Genomic DNA, 27,314 nt, shown 5'->3' on the forward strand with positions numbered 1-27,314 from the left:
ACTGGAAGACAGTGCAGATGGTTTAATGCTCCCAAGCAGCACCCCCTTTTCATAAATGAGATGCAGTAGCTTGCACTTGCTTCAGCATTTTAATGGTCCCAAGTTGTGTAGTCCCAGATAGAGGGCATCACATCAGTCTACTCTCCGTGCATGTTTGGCAAGGATTGAACTGTGTATGGAGCCAGAGACGTAGTTCTCATGAGCTTCACATAATAAAGAACTGCCAGGAGCCGAAAACAGTATTATGGCCTATGTGGTTTGCATGCCACTGATCAGAGGTAAAAAAAGTTACACATTGCCCAGGAAAGAAGCATTGGGATTTTTCCATTTAAATAAAGCCTGTAGATTTGTCTCTTGTTTGGAATCTTTATGGTGCTACTGCCTACTTTTGCCAGTACTGACTAGTGAAGAATTTTCATGCACTCTGCAAACAAAAGTGACCAGATGGGTGATCAGACTAAGATATCTACTGCCAATGAAATAAAACAGCGTCTTGGACCAAATGGTACATATTCTGTTCCCAGGCTCTTTTTTTTCCTATAGCTAGCTTTCCAAAACTTCACCTGCATTGTGTCCTCGTGTATATAAGGTTTCTAACCATTGTTTAGCTTTGAACATGGAATATGAGCATTAAACATTCTACACGTCCACACTATTTTTTACCATAAACGTGGACTGTTGTGTTAACAGATTTGACCGATGGTCCACTCTTCACATGGCAGGTATATTGGCCTTTATCGATATCACGCACTTTGTCAACAACAAGAATACTGTAGAAAATATTGGCATCTGTATTTTGGCCAATGCGTTTGGTTATAGATGCTCTGTGGTTTACCTAGAAAGAAAAAAAAAAGTGGAAATCAAATATATTATTATTACTAATAATAATTATTAATGATGTGTTTGATGGTGTGCCCAGGACCCCAGTTGGGATTCAGACCCCCTTGTGCTGTGCATGATCTCCACCCCAAAGGGCTTACAAACTAAATTAGACATAATATTATGAGAAGCAATTAATTATTATTATTTAAATTGTAATATCATCCAAAGTCTGCTAGGCACTTTCCAAATACAGAAGAGGCCATAGCCACTATGTATTGTCTAACATACAAAGACATAAGGAGTAGCAGCAACCTCATCCCTTGAGCTGGCTACTTTGGCCCTGCCCACAGAACCTGGGTGCTAGTGGCAATGTGGAGTGCAATGTGAGCATCGCCATGTGGGACTCGATGCGCATGGGCAGATTTCCCTCGGGGGAGGACTAGCAAGCCCAGCTGCCCCTGTACCTTCCCCACCATTCTTCCTCTGCAGTAGGGAGGGGCTGGGAGAGGAATGAGAGAGTTAAACTGAACAAGATTATCTGACTACTCGGCAAGGGCTAGTGCAAGACACACTGGAACAGAGCTCTGCTGTTTGGTTTTTATTCACAGTAAATGCACATTTTAGTTAGCTGTGCTTGTGTAGCTGTCATGGCAGAACTGGATCTTAAGGAGGTACTGGATCTGGGGTCCTACAACTCTTCCTAACCAACTCAATCCTCTGCTCTGCATGTGTGGCCCAATGAAGTAGAATGACACTTCCCCATATAGAGTTCAATGTCCCAAGATAGGAAATACCACAATAGTGGCTGGAAGGCTCATGTATTAACCCAGTGTGCCAACTAACACTTAATTTAAAATGTAAACTACCTATTAATTACTACAGTACTACAGCTACCAGTTCTGTACATGGCTACATCGTGACTTTCCAACCTTACCTAGCACTTGTTGACTATTGACAGCTATATGGCTCAGAGAACGGGTAGTGTGTGGAAAAGAGAGCTGAGACGCGGTTAGGGGCAGAGTTGTGTTGCATCTAGGAGATGAGGCTGAAGAATCTGAATGATGCTGACAAGACCATAAAGACAATGAAGAGACTCAAGGAAAGGGTTGAAGCAACAGGAGAGGAAGATTGTGTTAGCTGCAGCATGTTGAATAAAATGGAGAAGAAACAGGAGAGCAGAAAGAGGAGAAGATTTACAGTAGCCAAGGTGTGTACCAGGGTGTTAGCAGCAGGAACAGAGAAGGGGAGAATTCTGGAAACATTACAGAGAGAGAAATGACAAGATTTGGCAAGAGAATAGGGTGGAGCAGAAGATAAACTGAAGCTGAGGAGTTATTTCCTGTTACTCCCCCTCAGCCTTTGGCCTCAAAGTTTATTTAACCCAGAACGTTGTTATTGTCTTATAAACAGTGAGCATACTATCATCTAAATAAAAACAAAACAATACTTCACTGTGCAAAGTGTGATGTTAAACAATGGATGGCAAGGCAACAATGTGCCACTATGGCATGCTCGGAGCCTTGTTCGTTGCTAAGTTATTTATTTCTGGGATGAAAAAATGTTAGTGAAAACAGCTACAGTATGCTGCAGTAATCATTTTTACATAGTGCAATCGTAATTTCAGTTTGTGATTAGGCACAATGACTGACATAATAAATGATCCTGACTTGAATCTACAGTATAAATCAAACTGACGTGAAAGAACTGGGAGCTGTAAACCTTAAATGAATGTCAAATTTCTTATCAGCTTAACACGGACTCCCTGGCAGTTGTTTCATAAATGACAAGTATTTATGAGGATGCTCCCAGTCTGTGGGGAGGAAGAGGGGAAATACATTCAAGATCATTCTTGTAGTTGTCAAAACAAGAGAATTGTTCATGTGACACTTAACAAATGAGATCTTGGCTAGCTGAATCGTAATATCTTTTCTAAACATGCTTGAGTCGGGTGCCTGACTGTCTGCCAGTTCTTTAAATGAATGGGCTTGGAAAGATGGCTTAAATGAAAACTCTTCTGTTACAAAAGGGAGCTTGGCACTGGGTGACAAAATTTCTATTACTTCACCGAACCCAAGAAGAAGTTCCCAAGGATGAAACAATTCTACTGTTCACTCCTGATTATGCAATATACCACAGTGTATTGTGTAAACATGTTTACTTATTCAATTAAGCAAAATAATAATTTTAAAAAGGCAATAAAAGACATGTCAGTGAGGGTCATGACAATGGAATGCCAAGTATGGCAAGCATTTCAAGCCAAAATTCCTATTGGGGATGCTTATTAATGGGATGCTGTTTTGGAAAATAACTAGCATTTCTACATAGAGACCAAAGCACTCACTTCACCAGGGTAACTCCATGTCATCTGAACTCTTGTGTTCCAGTCTGCTGAGACTGTACAGTTTATGGCAAGGCTGTCTCCTTTCAGCAATTTGACTAGATTAGGGGTGTTTAGCTGGACATCAAATATTGTGTTGGCTGCAGATCACAAAAAGAAAGGACAAATGAATACCATCACACCAACACAATGCCCTGTTTGCATGATTCAGACAGGTGAACGCTACTCACTTTGTCGGTGCGTTAGGTATTTCGTACTATACTTATTCCCGTCAATGGTTGTTTCACAGCTCATGAGACCTATGAATTTGTATGTTGCCTTTGGTATTATAAAGCCTTTCGTGCTGTCCCAAATTATTGTTTTCCCATCAGGAATCAGAGTTTCTAGAGGAATCTGAAAACAAAGAACATATTTTATAAAATTAATCCATTTTTATTTTCGCAGAGACCCCGCCCCAAAAACCTTTGGATGCCTAATAAAAAGGAATTTAAAAAACAAATCTAAAAAATGCCAATCAATACAGAAATGACAATATTTAATTAGGCATATTTTCAAGTACATTTTTTAATATTAAATTAAAAGAAATCTGGGTGCAAAATGTGAAGGTTTCATTTGTCTCCATCATTACATTATTTACTGAAGTATGTAAATTAATATGCAATAGATTGCCACTAGCATTAGCCTAGAAGCTTAGTATGCAATGCTATTGGCTTTTGACAGCAGCCAAAATGCCTGTCTCAGGCAGACTTTGTAATTAACTAGTCTGGTGTGGCTATTCAGAAACAAATATACATTGTTCCGTACATCTGACAGATTAACTTCATTTGCTGTCACCTTGTGCATTTATCAGATGCCAGCTCAGATTCAGTTTGGTGAGTCTCTTGCTTTCTATTGTCTTCTAAGGGCACGGAATTGTTTCAGAAAAAGTGTGAATAATGTGTGTGCATGTTCCCAAACTAACACTTCATAATATAAATACTTCTCATGACTATCACAGCACACAACACATGAATCATAAGGCCGCAGAGCTTCCTCAGGCATGCTAATTGTAGTTCTTACTGGAAAATGAAGAAAGCCACAGGAGGTTGTGGACTTAATTTTTCAGAATTGATTAGTGACTTTGGGTGCCCAACTTGAGACACCTGAATTGGACCTTATTTTCAGAGGGACAACTGGGCACCTTTAAGGCCTTGCAGGTTGAGTACCAAAAATTGAGGAATCCGAAATCATTAGTCATCTCTGAAATTTTAGGTGCAAAAGTCCAATACGACCCCTGGCACATGGGATCTACAGTTAGGAAATAATCAAATGCTCTGTTAGTGGTAGCAGTTAATATTTTACATGATCACTTTCTGAATTTTAAACCCATTTTGATATAACAAAAACCTGCAAAAGCAAAACATGATATCAACATTATGGTTCACACAAAAACATGTTAAGAATTCTTGTTTTCTCATCATCCCAGGTATACTTTTCACTATGTAGCATCTTGAAATATCATCATTAAACATTTTCTAACATTTTTTCTGTCATATTTCCTGTCATATTTTCTAACATTTCCACTCTTCAAATGTACTAATGGCTTTGGTTACTGTAACAAAAATCCCACTTCTCAAAAAACATGGCAATGTACAAAAGGCTAGGAGTATGGAAATTCACAATGACATTTTTCGTGTCACTTTTTAAAGAAAAACTGCACATTTTTAAGATTCCTCACAGCTGAGCTGAGGTGTATTAGTGTGGTAAGAAAGGAATATTTTGTGCATCTTCCACTCCCAAGTCAACAAAGCACCTTCACCACTACCACTTCTTTCTGTTGCCAGTCTAGCTGCGTTCCTTCCGCCTCTTTTCTTTTCCCTAGCTTGTCCAGAGAACTTGTCTTCTGGCCAGTTGGATGCCCAGAGCGAGGGGGCTTGAGATTAGATGGCTTCTTCCTACACAGAACACATTCCCTCTGAAATGTGGCACCCTCCGCTGCCTATTTAGCACATGCCTAAAGCTGTCCTCAAGATCACCTCCACTCATCTCATGCCATTTCCTCTGACAGACATGAATGATGAATAAAAGGAACAATAATTACAGCTAGCACAAAACTGCTGCAGTAGAATAGAATTCCTTATCTTTACAACATCTGATAAGAAGCTATAATAAGCATGCAAATCACAAGGGACGTACATGTTACATGCATAAGCACAGTCCATTACTTTATAGCCTGCTGGCTGACACTCAGCAATGGCTTGTATTCTAGGGATGCTATTGTAGTTACTGTTTCTACATACAAACACTTCAAATATGTACGGTTAACCAGTTTACAGCTCCACTTTCAAGCCATCCAGCTGGATTTACGCCCGCTGATTCAGTGGAGGTGCAGATTGTCCTTATTGTTTCACTGCTGCATTCCCCCAGGGGTTCTGCTGGGAGATAAGAGGAGGATTCAATTTGCAGTCCAGGCTCCACAGGAGCCCCACAAGCAGATGCTGCCTAGGATGAGCTGAATTCCTATTTGTTAATTAATCAGTTAATAAATTTGCATTAGCCTCGCTTTGGGGATAAGAGCGTTGTTCATCTATCCTTAATACACAGCACATGTTTCCCTTTAGCTAGAAAAGCTCTTAAAACTGACGCTCCCTGGGAGTGGCGCAGGGCAAGGGAGAGAGTCTAAATTACTAGAACAAACCTTTACAAACTCAATCTTGTTTTGTGAAGCTAAAGTGTACTTTGAGAGGTTCACAGACCCTCAGACTTCACGAGTCTCACCCATCCCTAATGCAAATCCATGTACACACATAATATGCTAGTCTGGCATCACTCAGAAATGGTTAGGGGTTAGAGCTATATACGCAGCTTGGGAATTTAAAAAAAAATGTGTGTGGGCAACTTCAGTTACCATCAAGGACACTTTATACAACTGCAATCCATGACTAATGAAAGTTAAAAGCAGGGGGAGGACATGAAAGCAAAGCCCTTTGGGATTCTATACAGCGAAGCTGGTCTCTTGTGGCTGAGTCAGATCTAAAAGTCCAAAGTGCTCCAATCAGCTGTTCTTTGAGGAAAGGAGATCCGATGTTTTCTTCCAACTGGAAAGAACCGAAACAGGCCAGGTCCTCACCTTTAAGGCCTTTCACAACTCTATCCATCCCTACTTATTTGCTCGTGTATCTTATTGAGCCATTCCATTCTACCAATGCCACTACCCTCAGTGACCTGCTTGCCCACATTCCCCACAAGCTTCTCCACAACCGCTGTGATGCACAGAGCCACTGTGACCTAGCCCCTACCCTCTCATCCCTCAGATTTGCTCCATTTCTGCCATGGTGCCAACAGGAAACTGCCAGTGACAGATTTTTAAAAAGAATTGATATGATCCAGAATCACTTAGTTGTTGTAGTTATTATTTTATTATTACTTTATTTTATTTTGTATTACCATAGCACCAAGAATCCCTACTCATGGAGTGGGACCCCACTGTACTAAGTGCTGTACAAACATAGAACAAAAAGACAGTCTCTGCCCCAAAGATCTTACCATCTAAGTATTAAACATAGGCAACAGAGGGAGACGGGACTACAAGAAAACAATGAGACAATATTGGTCAGCATAGCCTAAGTAAACATGGGACATTATCATTATCATAAAAAAACGAGAGTCCTGTAGCACTTTAAAGACTAACAAATTTAATTTCTGCAGGCATAGGCTTTTGTGGGCTGCAACCCACTTTGTCAGACGCAAGAAATAGAAATCATTATTATACATCTAGATACTTATATCACCCACATCACCATAGCAGCTAAGTTACCCTGAACATCCTCTTCTCGTTCTTCCAATTAGACTGTCAGTTCTTTGGGGCAGGGACTGTCTTCCTAAGTGTACAGCACCTAGCGCAACAGGCCCTGATCCTGTCAGGGGTCTGATGGCCTTCACACAACACAATATTTAAAACCTATGAATGTAGTAAGATACATTTCCCAGATGTTTTGCAAGATATATTGTATTTTAAAATGCCAATTTAAAGCATACTGAAATGTATAATAGAATTGGAAATATCGATCTGTTTCTTCATGAGAGAAGGAGGAATCTGATTTGGGGAAGGAAGGGCCTATAAAAACTCATATTCTCGTGACAAATAATTCTGTAATCTTCCACACCTTTTTTCTTTTTCAAACATTGCTACACCTGAATGTTTATACTATTGTTGGCATTCCCAGCCAGGAGGAACAGATCTGGAGACAAAACAACTGCTCGAAAGGATGGTTCCTTTGTGGTGAGGAACTGAGACAAGTTACCAAAATGATGTGGGAATGACCTATGCTGTAGCTGCGATAGTGCCCATTTGAACTTTGGACAGAAGCAACCACCAGCAGTGTCAATGGTGGGTTTGGCAATGTGGCAGTCTGTCTACTAAGAATTAAACCAAAACCATTATCTAATTCCACAGGTCGTCGAACAATGAGAAAAAGAAAAAGACTTTCAGTTGCTACAGATAGTTCCAGAGGGGTAGCCGTGTTAGTCTGTATACAGCAAAAACAATGAGAGTTCTGTGGCACTTTAAAGACTAACAAATTTAATATTTGCAGGCATAAGCTTTCGAGAGACTTCTTTATTACTGCATCTGAAGAAGAAAGCTGAAGTCTCTCGAAAGCTTACGCCTGCAAATATTAAATTTGTTAGTCTTTAAAGTGCCACAGAACTCTCATTGTAGTTGCTACAGAGCTAGGCTGGATTTGAAGTTGTGACCCAGAATTGAAAGGTTCCATCTTCCTTTACCAATCCCCTTTACTGTCTTACTCCCTGGATGCAAGATTTTTATGGGTCTTTCTGTGTAGTGTATTGATTGCCATCTTGTGCAATATGCAAACATTGGACCACACATCTAACTTGAAGATATAGCAGCTGTGCATCTCAATGCTCATGTAAAGCTGCAATTATATATGTAAAATAGGTAATTACATGGGATACACTGTCATTAGCTACCCTTTGCTATTTCACTGATTAACATCACCCATAGCACTGGAGATGAATAATAAAATTTCCCCACATTGCATCATTGAAACTAAAAGGTAATAATACTAAGAAAAACAAAAAGTGAATGGCAGTATCTCCACATGACTTTAGGATTGAGTCTACTCAAAAGGGAGAAATCACAGAGATGATTCCCTAGAAAGTGTGAAGCATGACTGAGAATCTATTTTCTGAATTTCTGTTAACACAGGATAAAGACCTAATGGCTCTATGCTGTTCTTGCAGCTACAAGTTCCAGTACAGGAACCCGACTTTTCACTTAATTGCTAAATGGAAAACCGCATAACTGCTTTGCCAGCTATCCATAAGTAGGATGACTGCAGTTGTGAAATAAATCTCAGGCATCTCTCAATTGTTGCATAAGCAAAAAATTGCTGGAGCCTTCCTCCGCTGATTTCATAGCATGAGAAAAAACCAACTACATGATCTAAGGATCTGTAGCTTACATATTCCAGGAAATTCTCATATGAATTAGGGAGACAAATTTCTTTTTCCTGGAATGCAAAAAAATATATGTAACCAATTCGCTTAGTTAAGACAAGGTTCCTCCCCCCTTATAAACCGTGTTACGTCTGATTTTGGCACTATCGATCCTCGTGATCCTAAACCTCAAACTCTGACTACACATGTAGTGGATACTTAATGGCAGTGGGGAATGGGGTTGGGAATAAATCTCATCCTTCTGAAGAGGAGGAAAAGGAGAAACTCATTTTAAAGAATTTTCTTGTAGGCGGGACGCTTACAGTGAAACAGGAGTTTTCTCATTTAGGAATTAAATACACTGAGTTTAAGACACAATAGGGAAACATTTTTAACCCCACAGCTTTCAAAATCTAATAAATAGATTAGCATTCTACAACACATACAATTCAGTTAAGGTCCCATTTCTTCTTTGCTTCTACAACCACCAAAATTTTCTACGCAAGCCAACCCGGCTCCACACCTCGCCAAGGACTTGTGCTCCAGAATCAAAAGTGCTTTAATCTCTAGAGATTGCTTTTAGATTCAAGATGAGTTTTACATATATTTTCTCTGTATTTTTAGCTTCCTTTAATGTGATTTAGCAGTTGGAAACAAGGAGGAAAATTAGCATCATGTCACCAGCCAACTCTCCACAGACCACGAGCAAGTGCTCCAGGGACCACTGCAGTTTGAGAACCTCTGATTTAAGTTAGAATACAAAGCCCAAATCTCAGCTGGTGTAAATCAGCCTAGACAATGGAGCTTTGAAGTTAGTGGATCTATGTTGATTCTCACCAGCTGAAAATCTGGCCCCATGTGTCTTATTTGAACAGTTCATCAGTTTTCTTGAGTCCTGTCTCACTATTTCCTGCTGTTTTACACAAAGAGTTGACCTTCTCTTTCCTGCAACAATACTGTTCGTCTATCCCTCCATATATGGAACTCACTCCTGTCACAGATAAAGCATCACCTCCAATACTATGAATTGTTGTCTCTATTTAAACTAAACAAGAGTAACATTAGCAAAGAAGTACTGTTCTTATCTTGATGCTTGGGGATTTACTTCATGTATGTAATTCCACTAGCTTCCTTGGGAGTCACGTGCACACATTTATATGCACCAAGCACTTGAGCCATCACCATCTGAAGTCAATGAGAGTATCTTTCTTTATTGATTTCAATGGCTGGACCAGGCTCCAAGATGAAACTATCCCCTAAATCATGGGTGACCCCCAAATTTATAGTTAGTTAACATTTACCACAAGAGTACAAGGATTCCTAAATTGCTTAAACACTCTAGTCATTAAAATAGTTGCAAAAAAGTAATGCAGCACATTTATATCTGCAGTAACACTTCCAGAAATATATGGGGATCAAGTTACCTTTTTTAAAGTAACAGCAATGTCTGGCGCTGTGACTCTGCATGGAATGATCATCTCTCCTCCATCAGTCATGTGTATAATTTTAGGTATGTTGCTGTGCAGCTCTACAAATGGACTACCTGTATCTACAGAGGAAGGATAAAAAGAAAAGGTAACTGTCTGAAATGTTAAAACAGCTTAGAAAATGTGCGGCCAACTTAACCAGACTATACAAACATAACAACTAAAAAGATCCTACTCATTTATTGTGGTAAATCTGAAGGGCCTAGAAAAAATTCTCACCACAGGCATCATATTTCTTTAAAGAATGGTCCTTTCATTATTTCCAAGTAACTACAAAAAACATATCAGCTAATTCTCCCTAAATATCAGTGTAGATAAGTTTCCAAAATAGCAGTTCCATTTATTTTCATTATTTAGGGCTGGTAAAAATTTTTTGCAGCGTTTGAAAAATATATTTATCCATCATTCATAATCAATACATAGCATTTCTTTACATTTTTGCATCATATTTAATATATATAGGCAAGCAGGTTATTTTCTAGTTATTGCATCTCACATATGGCTCAGACATAAATGAAATATCGTATTTCATAGTGTTTGGGTTCATTTATTTTTTACTGTCATTGGAAGAAATAGTTAAATGTGACTGAATTGGAATTCACCTATCAAGAAACACACCATCAAAGGCACTAAAGGCCTGTTCCTGCTCCCCTGAAAGTCAGTAGCAAAACTCTTACTAACTTCAGTAAGACAAGGACTGGAATCCTAAACATGGTCTTTAAGTCAGATATTCAAATAATCATTATTGCATTTCTTCCTACCTACACAATATATTTGTGTCGCTTTCGTAAGTGACAAGGTGAATGAAAATATCAGGAAAACATTTATTTCATTTAACTCAACAACTAAGACTTGATAGTATAATTTACTGTCTCTTTAAGCAATCACCTTTGACAAAGGGCATTGGCATAAATAGCTCCCATTTGAAACAGGGAACATTACTGTTGCTTTTGCAAACGTTTTATTGTTTGTGATGTTTAACCAAGATGGGCAAGAGTCACAAACTCTGGATCCAAATCCTGTTTGCAGGTGTTCAGATCAGGAGCATTTGGTTTTACACAGTGTAAAGAGAGAGTCTATTTGCAAAATTCAAATCGAAGTGTGAATTATTTGGTTCCTAACTTGAGGCTTATCTCTAGTTCTGGTGCATTTTCGGCCAAATTCTGCTGTTTTCACTCTGTCAGAATACCATACAGATCAATCAAATTCTTCCTTCCAAAACTTGGCTATTTATGAATGTTGAAATAGAATATCACTATCAAATTATCCCTGTCATGAATCTCTGCACATTCCTATATGTTCACTGAAGTAGCTACTCTTTTATATACATTACTTTTGCTTCTCTTTCACTCAACACTATGTGCACCACTTCACATAGTAATAAAATACTTTAAGATCCTCATTTCTTATTAGACAATGCAAACTAAAGCAGTCTTACGCATCGAGTAGGAGAGGAAGCAATTCTGCACTTATTTACACTGGGATAAATTCAGAAGTACCTTAGATTTACCCCTGCTTAAGTGAATGCACAGTTTTGCCCAAAGAATTTAAGGAGATTTGATAGATGAGATAAAATTGTCACATAAAGAAAATAATTTGAAATTCAAAGACTGGACTACAGTCACATCTGTTGTGATCGCAAAAGGAGCTCATGCCTAATAGAGACTGCGTATGCAATAAAAATACCCAAAGACTTGTTAGTCTAACATTTCCTTTGCAATATGATTCAGGGAAAGACCGAGACTGCTTCTGCTTGGACCATTGTAAAAGAAACATTTTTGTTTTGCAGGGGCTGCAGTTCTGGGAGAGGTCACTAGGCCTTTAACATCACCAGTGAAACAGACTGACTACTCCCCAAAGGCTCATTCATCCTTGTCACAAAATTCAGAGCTACTTTCCAAAACAGCAAACTTTGCAGAGTAGTTTCCTGTATCATAATCTACAGATCGTTACAAGTGCAAGGAAGAACTGCCCTGAAGACTACCGGTGCTGTCTCCAGACAAAGTGTCACCACTAACTGATGCCAGCATTGCTCTAGTGGGAGTTGTACTGCCCTAACCTCGCAGGACTCCCTGCCCGTCTAAAGGCGGCGACAGGAAACCAGCACAAAATGTGAAGAACATTTTTTTTCTTTAATGGAAATGTGCATGCTGCCGTTCACACTTGGAGGAGACAGTCAAGTGCTGTAACAAAGATAAAAAAGTTCCCTTGACTCCTCTGAATGCAATTATTACATTTGAAGGTGGTTTTCCCCTGTAAATCTGAGATTGCAATGACACATTAGAGCATTTGGACATAAAGAGCCATCCATAGCTATAGCCTAATTCGCGTGCAGAATTCCCATTGACATCACTAGGGAGTTCCGCCATGCACTGAGGGCAGAATATGGCCCAAAGCACTCCAAATGTCTTCCTGCTTTTGATTAAAAGGAATATGCATCATGTTTCCTAGCAGAGTTTTGTTTTCATAATTAATCTGGAGGCTTTTCCTGAACCCCTTTGATTTTATTCTCCTTCCTTCTTAACGGTTGTAAGGGGATATAGCCATTACTTCAGGACTAGCAGCTGGCACTGGAGTAAGCACAGGCAATACTCCAGTGAGATAGAAACTTTCTTCACCAATTAATAAAATCGCCTGAACCCAACATAGTCTTTTTCCCACCACCCAGCCTAGCTATTGCTAGCAGCTCCTGGGACGTTTCCTTTCTGATTAATCATTCCTTCCTGAAGTGATGTAACACAGTGGTGAATTAGGTCCTTTAAATCTAAGTCTGACTTCCCTCCCCTATTCTTCTGGGCCATCTCCAGGGATACAGTGTCTCCACTCTTTGGGTCTGATTCACCACTCCACTTTTGGTGGAGATATGAAGGTCTAATTCTGACTTTGAACAGAATGTTTTATCTTCAGGAAAAAGTATTTTCAGCAATGCTGAAGACCACAATTGCACTGGATATTCAGCTCCTTTAACTGTAAGTATTTCAATGAGTTGAGCATGTTTATTTTTTGCTAAACAACTGGTTAAAACTGAAAAGGAAATGCCCCCCCCTCCGAATATTTGCATAAGTTAGAGGTTGCTTCTTACTGAATATTATATTTTAAAACAATAACTGTGCCAGCAGGTAATGGTTCTGTACTGTGTTTGACCATGTTACCCACAATATTTCCCAATCACAAGCAACATGAAGCCACAAAAAGTAGTCACAGAACCACAAAATCCATGAAGGTCATTTATTATATTGTCTGTGAACATAAATAGCAGCTCCCAAATTCAAACATAAGAGCCTTAATTGAGGCAAATATTAAGGCAAATGTCTTGCACAAATAATTGGATTAGCACATATTGAAATGGCATAGTCAGAAAAATGTATGCTCCTCCTTTTCATACTCTTGTGTTTTCAGGTTCCTTCACTTTAACTACACAAGTTTCTGCCTCTGAAAACGATTTGAGGTCATGGTGGATAATCAACTGAATATGAGTTCCCAATGTGATGATGTGGTCAAAGAAGCTAATGTGATCTGGGGATACATAAATGGGAACCTTGAGTAGGGGTAAAGCCAGGGCCGGATTCACACCTTACACGCATCTAGTCACAGCCTCTTCAGTGCCTCCCCTGCCTATAGCAGACCTTCATGTTTTCCATATGGGCGGGCAATGGGGGAGAAAGAGGCTGATTGGGTTAGCTCCACATGGGGGGGCGGTGGCAGGGGGAGAGGGGCAGGGGTGACCGGTTCGGCCAGCTCCAGGTGGGGGGAATATGCTTACCTCTGGACTTTGGCTCTGGCCTGGCCAGGGGGTAGGGCCTCAGGTGGAAAAGGAGGAGCAGGGCAGTGAGGCCTCTGGAGGAAGGAGGAGGAGCAGGAGGCAGGGCCAGAGTTCTGGTGCTCATGCACAGCCTTCAAATTGGCTAGAGCCCCTGGGCACGGGCACCATTGGCCCACACAGTAATCTTCCACTGTTTAGGTGTCCCTAGCATGCCGGTGTCCCTAGGCATGTGCCTACTGTGCCTAATTGGAAATCCAGCCTTGGGTAGAATGGTTATTTTAACTCTATATTTGGTGCTGGTATGAATGCTGTTGGAATATTCGGTCCAGTTCTGGTGCACACAATTCAAGAAGGATGTTGATAAATTAGAGAAGGTTTAGAGAAAGGCCACAAAAATGATTAAAGGATTAGAAAACATGTCCTACAATGATAGACTCAAAGAGCTCAATCTATTTAGCTTAACAAAGAGAAGGTTAAGGGGTGACTTGATTACTGTCTATTCAGATTTACGAGAACAAATATTTAATAATGGGCTCTAGCAGAGAAAGGTAGAATATGTTCCAATGTCTGGAAGTTGAAGACAGGCAAATTCAGACTCAAAATAAGGTGTACAAGTTTAACAGGGAGGGTAATCAACCTTGGGAACAATTTACCAAGAGTCACGGTGGATTCTCCATCATGGACAATTTTTAAATCAAGATTGGATATTTTTCTAAAAGATCTGCTGTAGGAATTATTTTGGGGAAGTTCTCTGGCCTGAATTACACAGGAGGACAGACTAGAACTAGATGATCATAATGGTCTCTTTTGGCCTTGGAATCTAGGAGTCTATGAAAGTAAAAAAACACAGATATAAAGATGTCAGAAATAAACTCTATGGGTGAAATCCTGGCACCACTTAAGTCTATGGGAGTTTTGCCAGTGAACTCAGTAGGGCCAGGATATCTGTTTATATTATGGGTATCACAGTGGTATCTCTGGCTCAAAAGAAATGGTTTCCCTACATTCAGAGAAAAACTTTCTCCCATTCGTAGACATTTTTAAGGACCAAATTCTATCCTCAGATATATGCATGTACATTGCATTAAAATCCACGGACCAAATTCCTCTTTCATTTACACTGATGCAACTCTTAACTTCAGTTATACCAATGAAACTTCATGGTAGTCAATTGGGTTGTATTTGTGTAACTGAAAGGAGAATTTTGCACAGTGGGAGAGGACCGTGCACATCTGAGGGCAGAATCTGGCCTTATGTGGATAAAATTACTTCTACAGAAGAAGTCCTTCAGTCTTCTTTTCCTGAAGAATGAGTGATATTGAGACATAAATTAATAAACTTAGAAATAAATCCAGGACAACAATAACTTGGCAAGCAAAGTCCAAAGTGCAGAGAAGTTGAACATCTCAAGACTAAAGCACTTATCTTCAAACACAAAGGGCTTATCTACATGGTAGGGTATGATTTCTAAAGCACATTGACATATTGCGCATGAATTGGTCTGTGTAGACCCTGCTGGTGCACACCAAAGGTTTCCTAGCATGCTTTAGCAGTACATTAAAGTGCACTAGAGAACAGTTGGTGTACTCCAGCAGCTCTAGGTGAACCATTTATTGTGCAATGCTTTAGAAATCATACCCCTGTGTGCATTTCTGCTCCATGTAGACAAGACCAAAGTATTGCTGCTATAATTCTAGGATGGTTTCTTGACCGTTTCTCAATAGGGATTTTTTTTCCCCAGGGGACAACATTATACCATGCACTAGGTAAGTCTATAGCATGGTGTTCAATCATGGTTATAATAAAATTCTTAAAGCAAAATATCCTTATTGTCATTAGTCAGGGAAATCATATTAGAGACATTCTTGCACTTACACAATTCAGACAGTTGCTGCTATTATGGTTTCAAATGTATTACAGACAGGACCTTAGATATAGTTATTCTCATAAACATCATCCCTAAATTATTAATGTCAGGGATTTGCTATTTTATTATTTGTATTGTGGTAACTCTTACAGGTTGCAATCAAGGAGCAGAAACCCACTGTGCTGGGCAGTGCACACACATGATGAAAAGATAGTCCCTGCCCCAAAGATCTTACAGTCTAAAGCTCAAATACCACAAAGATTTACGCACTTGCTTATCTTTACACGTTGTGGCTAGTCCCAGTAAATTCAATGGAACTAATCACAGTATGCAAAGCGAAGCATCTCCATCTGCAGGAATGGAAGCTAAGTTTAATTATGTCAGTGTGTTCTCGATGGCTCTATTTTGTAGCAGGAACTTTCCTATGCACTGAAAATGTATCCACATGCAGCGTACAGCTGTAATATAGTTTAAACTAGTTTCCTTTTCATAACAAATGTGCTATCACATTATTGACTTTGACAATCTGTTAGCCAAAAAGCACGATTCATATGATAGAGCTGTGCCAAATAGCAGAGATGGATCATGAAAGGCATAAGGGAGGTGCAGAGCCTCCCAGACTGAGAACATTGGGGCAAATTGTTCCACTGCTAGGTTATTACTGATTTTTTTTTAAAAATACAGGAAGAAAATAATCTAAATTTTTGGTCAACATTCAGAGATTTGTTTTTTTTTGGTTTGGTTTTTGTTTTTTTTAAGTCACACCTTCACCAACTGAATTCTCCTGACACTGGGGCTTCTGAACTTTAAACCAAAGATTTTGAAGAGCTGTTTTTAGATGGTCTGCCTGTTCAGAGATATAATATCATGCAGTGTTATGAGTGAATCCATTCAAGTTACATTTTAAATCCATTCCAACTCTAAGGCCTGATCCAGCCAGCTGCCAACAGCTGGAATTCCCAGTGATGTCAAAGGTAGTTCTATGCACCAAGGGCTTGCAGGATGTGACTCTAGGATTTCAAAATGTGCTCTCAAAAAACAAGCACTTTGAAAGTCCAAAGGCTTAAATTTTTCAGTGTCCACTTATTCGGAGGGCCTTGATTTTTGAATATTCAGTAGAAACACTTAGTCATCTTATGTTGGGCAACCAAAAAATTGAAACAATCATAATTAGAGGACACGTTTGAAACGGTAGTCATTGGTGATTTATGAATATGTCTACTTTAAATGGTATTGAAGTAAAATCTTGTTTAGTTGCTTCATCTTCAAGATCAGGTATCCAGAATATTGTAAAACGGAGTACCAGAGAATATTTCAACATCCAGGGAATAATGCAAAGGAGATAAATTAGCATACATGAACACTGACAATGCTGGGAAATACCTTGAAGAATGACAAATTGGAGTTTGATAATCAGATTAGGACTATACAAAACCATTCTTATTGCTGACCAAGCCTCAAGACAGTTATCAGATTCCCCTCCAATTCAATGACAGATTTTGAGAGAATGAAAAGGTAGTTGCCCTGGCTGAAAACTTACCCTACTTTGCTGTAAAGAAAGAAAGACCATTTGGCTGTGAAACTGGCTAACTTTCCTCTCAATTTCACTCTGGGGAAAAATTCTCAATTTTGCTAGTATTAAAATGTTGCTACTGCCTAAACCCGAACTGACCAGAGGAAATGGCAATGTGGCAACCTGAACCAACAATCGTTTGAATTTCTGCAAAGCTCTGGGGTTAAAATATCAAAGTAACCAAAGTTATTCGTTTTCCCCAGCTCTATCATGAGAGCAGGTAGCAGTGGTCATGGAGGGTGCAGAGAAATGCATGCTTGTTGTGCAAAAAGAAAATGGGCCCCAGCAGCTGAAAAAGAGGAGTCTGAGCAATAGACATCTGGAAAAGATGGTGTGCCTTCACCCAGAAAGACAGACCTGAAAGTGGCAGTCATAGAATTATAGAAGATTAGAGTTGGAAGGGAGGTCATCTAGTCCAACCCCCTGCCCATAGCAGGACCAACCTCAACTAAATCATCCCAGCCAGGGCTTTGTCAAGCCACACCTAAAAAACCTCTAAGGATGGAGATCCCACCACCTCACTAAGTAACCCATTCCAGTGCTTCACCATCCTCCTAATGAAAAAGCTTTTCCTAATATCCAACCTAGACCTCCCGCACTGCAACTCGAGACCATTGCTTCTAGTTCTGTCATCTACTACCACTGAGAACAGCCTCGCTCCATCCTCCATAGAACCCCCTTTCAGGTAGTCAAAGGCTGCTATTAAATCCCCCTCATTCTTCTCTTCTGCAGATTAAACAAGTCTAATTCCCTCAGCCTCTCCTCATAAGTCATGTGCTCCAGCCCCCTAATCATTTTTGTTGTCCTCCGCTGGACTCTCTCCAATTTGTCCACATCCTTTCTGTAGTGGGGGGCCCAAAAATGGACACAATACTCCAAATGTGGCCTCATCAGTGACAAATAGAGGGGAATAATCACTTCCCTTGATCTGTTGGCAATGCTCCTACTATTGCAGCCCAATATGCCGTTAGCCTTCTTGGCAATAAGGGCACACTGTTGACACATATCCAACTTCTTGTTCACTATAACCCCCAGCTCTTTTTCTGCACACCTGCTGCCTAGCCAGTCAGTCCCCAGTCTGTAGCAATGCCTGGGATTCTTCTGTCCTAACTGCAGGACTCTGCACTCGTCCATATTGAACCTCATCAGATTTCTTTTGGCCCAAACCTCCAATTTGTCTAGATCATTCTGGATCCTATCCCTTTCCTCCAGAGTATCTTACCCCAGCTTAGTGTTATTTGCAAACTTGCTGAGGGTGCAATCCACCCCATCCTCCAGATCATTAATGAAGATGGTGAATAAAACATGTTCCTCAGTCACTGAGGAATCCTGCCTTGGGGAAGCCAGTCAGTCAAAATAGCTGGCATGCTGCTAATTTGGTATGTTTCTTAAATGTCTTCATCCCATTAATATGGTCTATTTGTAAGTGGAAAACCCTGGACACCTTACTCCTGTGAGTAACGCGAGTGTCCCATTAAACGAGGTGTTTACTTAAATAAGCCAGGTCAGACTGGTCAGCAGGATGAGAATACAGAGCAGGATTTGGCCCCGGGATCAGAAGAAACTTGCAAAAAGCCTTGCTGAATTTCAAATTCCAATGTCCTTCTCCCTCCTAGGGCTCATAAGGTTTCTGTGGTCTCATGCACTATACATAGGCCAGTTTTCTTAGTGAACTGCAACACAGTCAAAGCTCTCAAGCGTATTCCTTTCCCTCTCTTGCTGGATCAGTTCCTGGTTGTGTGATGCCAGGGTTACTACTGCACAGACTGTGCACTCACCCCCCAGTGCAACTCAGTAGTGACTGCTCCAGTGGAAAAAGGGGTTGTCTATATATTGACTGGCTTCTGAAAGAGTCTCTTGGGGCCTGCCAGGATGATAAGGAAACGCAGGATCTTGAAAGTACCATGTTGAGTGTTGGGGCATATGGCATTTTCATCTCATCTTCTTCAGCAAGAATTTTCATTACCTCACAGTGAAAAGGGGACTTTTATCTTCCTTTCTGTATATATAAGCTTTTCCTCTGCAATAGGATATTTGTATTACTGACCTGAAAGGTTTAATACGTCTATTCTTTTCTATCCAGTTCATATTCAAAGTCACTCTAATTACGGAAACAAATAACATTTTGAAAACAATAAGTGAGGACTTCCTGTACAAACAATATCAACTTTCATGATTCAGTTTCTGTGTTTGTAAATAGCAGCTATTTATTCTCCTGTGCAGAGTGTTAAAACATGGGAAAGAGGCACTTTAGTAATCCACATGGAGCTAATGTGGGGAATTGACTGACACGTATGTCCTGTCACAGGAAACAATACATAACTAAGAATGATCCTGATTTTATAACAGTTTGTTTCCCAAGCACCCATTTCAAAAAAATTAAAAATCTTCAAAGGAAGTTTATTTATTTGTTTCCAAATTGAGCTCAGTAAATACATTCCATGCTGGCTTCCAAAAAGCACTGACATAAGTTAAGAGGCATTTGCATTGCATGCACCTTCCCTTATAAATGATAACACCATACTGATCCCGGGGCCATGGGAGAAACAGCAGATCACAGCAGCAGGAATCATGAGGCACTTGAATAACTTAGATTTCTGTTTTTCTGTGGTTCTTTTATGCTCATCACCAATTTGTTTTGTACTTTCACCCCTTTAAGGAAGACTTGGGAAGCTTGATAACAGCAAAGATAAGGTTCATTCCCCTCACTTTTTCACAGAACTCACACTCTCTCTCTCCTCCTCCCTCCCCCATGCTTCCTGGGAACTGTAGATCCTGGACTCAAAGGAAGATACAGGAACCACCTAGAAACAAATTTACAAACTGGGGTAGCATCTGCACCTAGCTAGATATAACAACTGTCCTTTTTTCTTGAATTCACAAAGCTACATCTCCTTTGGCTTGCTCAACATTTCTTCTTAAAGTTGCAAATGCATGTAGGCTCAATAAGTTTTCTCCCCACTTTACAGTAATTCAGAGGAATAAACTCATCAGGCATTGATCAAGCAGTTATTCTGTAATTTATTCCATTGTCCCTAGGCTGGTACATGCATCCATTGTGACTTATATTGAGATTATCAATACCTTGCTGTTAAGAAACTGACACTCCACTAAACACAACATCAGATTCTAAAAACTGGGGTGCCAGAAATATGTCAGCTTGGGACAGGATTGTCTCCTGAACAATGTTGGACAAGTTTCCTGGGAAACAAGGTGGAGGATAAAATTTTCAAAAGCACTTAAGTCCCATTTTCCAAAGAGACTTAGGCACTTGAAAGTCTAACTCTCATTGAAAGTCGACAGGCTTTAGGCTCCTAAGTGACTTAGGCACTTTAAACTAGCATATTAAAGATATTTATCCTGCTGCAGAGACCACTCTGTCAATGAGGACCTGCTGTTTCTCTCCAGCCATCTGCATCTACCAGAAATTCCATCCTGACTCTTGTGCATCTGACATATATTTGAAAGAGAATCTAAGAAACAACACACAACTGTGTCTCAACTTAATTCAGTGACATACAAGTAGTGTTAACACCTCATGCAGGAAAGATAATGAGAGAGAGAGAGACACCATGTAGGAATCTCCTATATGTAGCAATGTAGTCCTAGTCCTAGCACATGGATTCTCAACCTGGAGTCAAGCAGTCACAATTACTTTTGCTCTTCTCATATTGCTAAATGGGAGAACATTGCCAGATAGATCCCAGCTAGATGGAAAGGAAGGTTCAGGGGGGTCTCGATATGAAAAAGGAAAAGAGCTACTATTCTGGAAAGCTGCAGATTTTCATGGGCAGCAGGAGATGTCAGTCAATAAATTAGTAACCTCCTGCCTTCTTTACACTTTTAGGGATAAAAGCTGGATACCCAGAGTTATGCTACTGAAAGTCACATAGGTAAATGGTTGAACACTGAGAGGAGAATATAATTTCGTAGTGTTGTTCAGTGGTAGAAAGAGCAGCACTGACTGTATAAATTAGGGTAAGGCAGGATATAGACCATAAGGAACTGGTCTCTTGTTTTCTGTTAGAGTTAAATAACAGGTTTGATTGGTTCCACTTTTCCACAGCCTCAGTCATGTTCTTCATTTTGTAAGACCAAAACTCCACTTCAATAGGGGAGGCAGACACGTAATTTGGAAAAGTTTCCATTTTGGATTCTCTCTAACGCAGGTTTTTAAAATCTAGTAATCTGACACCTGACATTAATCTAGTCACTTTTTTGCTGTAAATTCAAAGAATTAAAACTCAAGGAAGATTAAAATTCAAAAGCAAATGCAAAACCTGAAGGGTTTATTATAACTTTCTTTTATTTTTAGTGCATTTTGTGCTTGATTAATATCCCTATAGAAAATAGGGCAAGCAAGCCATTCTTTTTCATATAATTTAAGTGACCTAATCCAGGTATTTTCCACATATTTACACAATCTTTGATTGTTGAACCCAAAAGAGTTGATATTCAGAATGATATAAAATAGAATCAATATGTTTAATATCTGCTACAATTCCAGAGTACTGAATTTTTTGAAAGTGACAAACACTTAAATATTAATTTTCTACAACATGAAAATATTCCTCTGGTAAACTGGAAAGTGGATCTCTCCATCTGCAACAAGACACAGCATTTGGCATCCTTTGGCCAACTAGAAGCCTATGGTCTCTTAATAGCATTTAACATCTATAAGGAGTATCATGGCAAATATATTTTTGAATGACCATTTGATATGGCTTTGTGATGTCGTAATCATTTCACAGATACACACCTTCATTTCAGATAAATCAACCTTGCAAAATTCTACTTGCCCAGGGTGTGTACTTGGATTTGTTTTTTTTTCTAGTCACTTTTTCTTCCATTATTTTTCACTAACAAATAAAATGTTAGCCCTAGTTTTTGCATTATCATCCAGCTGCACAGTGAACGGTGGGCAAGCAGATTTTGTACATTGGCTGGCAAATTTGCATGACCTTTTTGCAAAGCTGAAAACATCATTCACATGCAAAGCTGAAAATGTCCTTTAGACATTTATCCATAGTTGACTTGCAACACTTTTGGTCACTTTAACATTGCTGAATTTAAAGTCCCGAGGAACATTTTAAAAAATTGGAATCTTACCGTTAATAAATATATAGACTGTAGATTCTGTCTTCTTTTTTACAGCACTTGATGATGGATATTTGCAGCGATAGTATCCAGTGTCATTTGCTTGAGTTCTACTCAAGGTCAGGCTGCTGCAGAACTGTTTGCCATTCCTTCCACAGGCATATTTAATTACTTTCAGCCTTTTGCTCTCCTTACTTGGAGCTTCAGGCAGAGACCATGAATGAACCATTTCCCCCCTGCAAACACAGATAAGGAAGTAAAAACAATGATGTTGGGCTACAATTATATAGCTCCGGTTCCCAAGCTTTCTGTTTTATTATATCAGGCTATTTCTGGGGTTCTCTTTAATCTTGTTCTCCAAAAACAACAATAGAAAGCTATCAAACAATTGCCATTAAGGTTAACTCCCAATTGTCCCCCCAATACAGTTTCAGTTACAAAAAGAAAAAAAAATCAGGTGGATTAATACCCGGGCAAATTATCTCAAGCCAAATCAGCTGGTTACCTGCATGTGAGATTTAAAGTCTGGCCTGCTCGAATGACGTGCTGTGCGCCTTTTATACTCAGTTCAGGACCTTTAAATTTTGACCCTGAACTAGATCCTAGAAAAACAATAAAAGAAGCATTAACAATGGTAAGTAGCCTTCCAGCATTCAATCGGCTCACATTCACAGTGCTATCATCACTGCCATGGTGCAGCGTAATTGTTGGATTATTTTCCCACATGCCTTCCTTTGGGCCAAGTCCTGAAGTCCTTGCTTAAGGCCCGACAACCTCTCCTATGGAATTAACACACAAAGTGGGGAAGGAAGAGAGAGGAAACCTCTGCAAGGTTCACCATGTTGAGCTTGCTCCAGAATTGTTTCATTCAAGGGGCGTGGTTTTCCCACAAGGAACAGGCCCTGGGACCTGGGGATCAGTATAGACTAATGCCATCCACATGGAGGTTCTCTGCCCTCAGAAGCCTCACACTGAGCACTCCGTGGCTATATATCGCCAATGGAACAGCCATTCACTGTACTATCTGGCTGTATCATCTTTCCCTGGGGAACGCCACAGGTCTGTGAGAGGACAATGCAAGCCCCAGCCCATTCTGCAAGTGGATGCTGGATTCATGGAGAGCTCTCCATGGAGTCCAGAGGAAAAAGGAAGAGGAGGAAGCAATGGAGGTGGATGGCTTCTCTTTCCACATAGGAAGGTGAGATGCATGTATGGATCTCTAAGGAGACAAAAGAAGGGCCTCAGTTATGCTGAACTCTCGTATAAAACTCTCTGCAAAGTCCAGAGGATCTTTGAAAAGACTGTGTAAGGAACTCAGGATTTACTCCTTTTGATTTAAAGCCATAGCCCTTCTGTCTAACATCCCCTACTGCAGCAAGCTCCTCTACTGTCAAGCAGCCTCGAATGGCCCCTTTGTCTCTCTTTGCCCATCATTATAATATTTAAATGGAATCTTTTACGTCAAGCAACCTGAAACATATTCCTTTAAAAACAAGTAACAGAATTCTTGCAGGGGTATAGGTGGGGGGAACCTTTCAACGCATTGATCCTGATCTCCCATCTCATTGCAAAGCATTCCAGAAGCTAGCAGTACAACAAGCCAATATCAGCTGTCTTAAACCTAAGTCTAGGTCAGTGTTTCCCAATCAGTGTGCCATCAGGCCCAAACAGGTGTGCCATGGAATAATTTGTAAAAGTTCATGTGAAAAAACAAGGGGAGGGAGCCGCCTTCTGATTGGCTGTCTGCCTCACTGCCCCACCTCTTCCAAGGGCAGAGCAACCAATCAGAGTTCAATCTCTCTCTCTTCCCTCCTGTGTGAACAATGGGTTGGCTTCTCTACCCCTCCACTCCCCTCCTGCAGCCACCGGCAGGGGGGTGGGGAAAAGAGATCCTGGAGCTTGAGGTGTGCCGCAGCAGAGAAAAGGTTGGGAACCACTGGTTTAGGTAATACCGAAACACTGGAAAATGAAAGTGATGAGGATTTTGCATTGTAGTAGAAGAGTATCTGTAAATTTGAAAGAATTCAAGCACAGTGCCATTTGCAGAGAAAGGGAAAGTATTTTATAGCCAATGTATGAAGGAGACAGCATGAAATATACAATTGTATTGTCTATTATGCACTGAAATATGGGGGAGTAAGATTTTTAATCTGTCTATTTTAGATAATTTGAGGGGCCTATCACAGTTGTATCTAGGCACCAAATAGACTAGAGATGTAGACTGATGGACTCTGTGCCTCTGCCAGGTTCAGCAGCTTTTGCTTATTAGGTGGTGTGTGCGTGTGAATTTGTTGTCTGTTATTTTGGGAAAGATTTGGCATGAAAACACGTCTTGTATCATGTTCTGAATATGGACAGGCTCAAGCTTTGTCTTATTTCCTTTGGTCGGTCTTTGCATAGCTGAGGGCCTTTCACAAAAGACAATCTATCTCCTACTTTGGAGGTCTTCACCCTGGGCATTGTTGGCTGTGTTGTCCCAGAGAAGGGCAGATGACTTGGTAGGCTGTGAATGGAGCAATAATGTAGATGGACTATGAGCCACTAAGAGTCTCAGTAAGCAAGATAGGGTCTTTTAATTGGCAACGGAAGTGAGCTGGGAGCCAACTGAGGGCATAGAGCACCAAAGTGAAACGTTCTCAGCAGTCTTTCCTGCTGAAGATGTGAGCCACTGTGTCCTGTACAAGCTGGTGTTTCCTTCAGAGACCCAGATGCCAAGAATTGCAATAGTTTATATGAGCACTGTGTCCGTTGGGATCCTCAAGAAAATTAGATGTAATGTGCTGATTAGTATGTCTGTATGTACGTGCACTACTGTCTTCTCTGCCAGTTGGAATGTCAGACCTGCTCATTTGCTGCCATCTGTATGTCTGGTGATTAGCCAACAGGGAATACAAGTGCTACTACAGTTAATGGAGATCCTCCTTTGGCTCCAGGTGTAGACACAGAAGGTGCAGAGGTTGAGCCCTGCTGTAGATCATGAAGTATTTGTGGCCAAGGTGTGAGATAAAAATGCTGACAATTACACTGTATGCATCCATAGAATTGTTTCTATATGTATTTCATGAGCTATCACGGTGTGCAAAATTATATAAAATTAAATTAATAAAATACAGCACTATCAGTCTACAGACAGATTAAATGGTAGTTTCCTGCAAAGATACATTTTTAAAAAATCTATACCAGATCTCTGCAATTTGTTTGTTGAACAATGGTGAGCTGAAATGTGGAAATCAGTCTTTCATAAGAAAGCTGACTTTTTAAAACCAAATGTTATTTCTTTCCTTCCCTCCAAATCAAAAACTTTGCTTGAAGACTATTTTTTAAGTAGACAGTTTTGACAAATCAGCACAGCAATAGTCCCATAACAAGTGATACACAATTTTATTGTGTTCTCCCCATCAGCAGAATTATTATAAAAGATAAATTCTAGCCCATGATAACATTGATATGTGTCAAACATCAAATGCCTGGCAACCCATTTTGGAAAACATAAAACCCAGTATTTACAAAAGTCCAAACAATCCTTATAGGCTGAAGAGCTGATTCCATTTGTATTTGACGTGACATATTACATGTTTATGCTGTGATGAAGTCATCAGTTCCTTTCATGGTTGCCTTAATCCAGGCTAGGACTTGAGGGGGACCATGTGTGGGACACAAGAGAGTGATTACTCAGTCTGGGAACTAGAAAGCCAGAGAGAATGGCAAGATCTTTCTGTGTCCAACAGCCTCAAAAAAGAATTCCCTTTATAGTCATTACAGCTGGGTCCCATCTCTCTGCTCTACTGCCAGTTATTCTGCAACTGCAACATGTAAGGTCTTCGCAAAAAGGTGGCTTAACCTGCATTCAGCACATTCGAAATGAGAGATGTAGAACACATAGCATTTCCTACTTTTTATTTCCACAGCATCCTTAAAAGTCTGGCCACAACCAATTTATATTGCCTTTTTTCCTATTGAAACTAAGCATTATACTGATGTTCTTGTCTACACTGAATCTATACCTATCTTTACCCATTTGTGTTTACTGAGGCACTGGAAAATTGCAAGTAGACTCTTTAAAAGACATCTCTCTTTAAAATATTTCCTATGTATTTCTGTTGTATTTCAATAGCACTTCTTCAGCAAACTGTAAAACTTGTGATATTGAAAAGCACATAGGGCCAAATCCTGATGTCCTTACTCAGCTGAGGCAGAACACTTAGCCCTGGTCTACACTTACCTGGAAATTCGGCAGCAGTCAACGGGTGTTACACAGAGTAGCTTGTGTAACTCCCGTCGACTGCTGTGCTTCCCTTCTGTGCGGTGTCTTCACTGCACTGCACCGACGGGATCTATGTTCCCGTTGACATGGCGCTATGCCACTTGAGGGGGTGGTTTACCAGCGTCGACTTCCTGATCAATTGGGTGGGTCTACACTGACCGCTCAATTGATCCAGAAAGATCAATCTGACCGCGGTAACTTTGCTGCCATCAGTGTAGACATACCCTTAGACAAAGCCCACTGAAACCAATGGGAGTCTTTCCACTGATTACAGTGGTCTTTAGAACACGCCCCACTAATGACCTGAGTTGAGGTTCGCTGAGTACTGAAGTGAGGGCTTATGCCTATATGATTAATGCATAAGCAGTCCCAACAAATGAAAAATATCTCTTCATTTCAATGGGACAATTTTCCATCTTGAGGAATGCAGAATCAGCTCCTGCAAGAAAACTGTTCTTCTATATAGTAGTCACTAGAAAATAACTTCTGAATTATTCAGTTACCTTGTTTAATTTAATTAATTCATTGGAGGAAGGGCTGCTGTCCTTACATTCAAGTTGTCTTCAGATTACTGTCTTATTTGTTAAATTTGTTTCTTTCAGTGGGTTAAAATTAATCTGAACCTGCCAAAATATTATCATAGGCCAGATCTGCTGATGGTGTA

At 40.1% G+C, this 27,314-nt stretch overlaps 1 protein-coding gene across 3 annotated transcripts in view; it reads right to left on the minus strand.

Annotated features, from left to right (window-relative positions):
- FLT1 (fms related receptor tyrosine kinase 1) overlaps positions 1–27,314 on the minus strand; it is a 132,419-nt gene that overhangs the window by 88,105 nt on the left and 17,000 nt on the right. For all 3 annotated transcript variants that reach the window (XM_067562924.1, XM_067562925.1, XM_067562926.1), the window contains exons 2-7: positions 22,892–22,988; positions 22,399–22,622; positions 10,024–10,148; positions 3,391–3,553; positions 3,164–3,300; positions 664–835 (exon numbers count right to left, since the gene is read on the minus strand). In XM_067562924.1, the coding sequence (XP_067419025.1) occupies positions 664–835; positions 3,164–3,300; positions 3,391–3,553; positions 10,024–10,148; positions 22,399–22,622; positions 22,892–22,988 (918 nt within the window). The remainder of the gene's footprint in view (positions 1–663; positions 836–3,163; positions 3,301–3,390; positions 3,554–10,023; positions 10,149–22,398; positions 22,623–22,891; positions 22,989–27,314) is intronic.

The sequence above is a fragment of the Emydura macquarii genome, unplaced genomic scaffold, assembly GCF_026122565.2.
Source record: "Emydura macquarii macquarii isolate MOO-44397 ecotype Brisbane River unplaced genomic scaffold, CSIRO-AGI_Emac_v2 contig_2473, whole genome shotgun sequence".
Taxonomy (NCBI): Eukaryota; Metazoa; Chordata; order Testudines; family Chelidae; genus Emydura; species Emydura macquarii.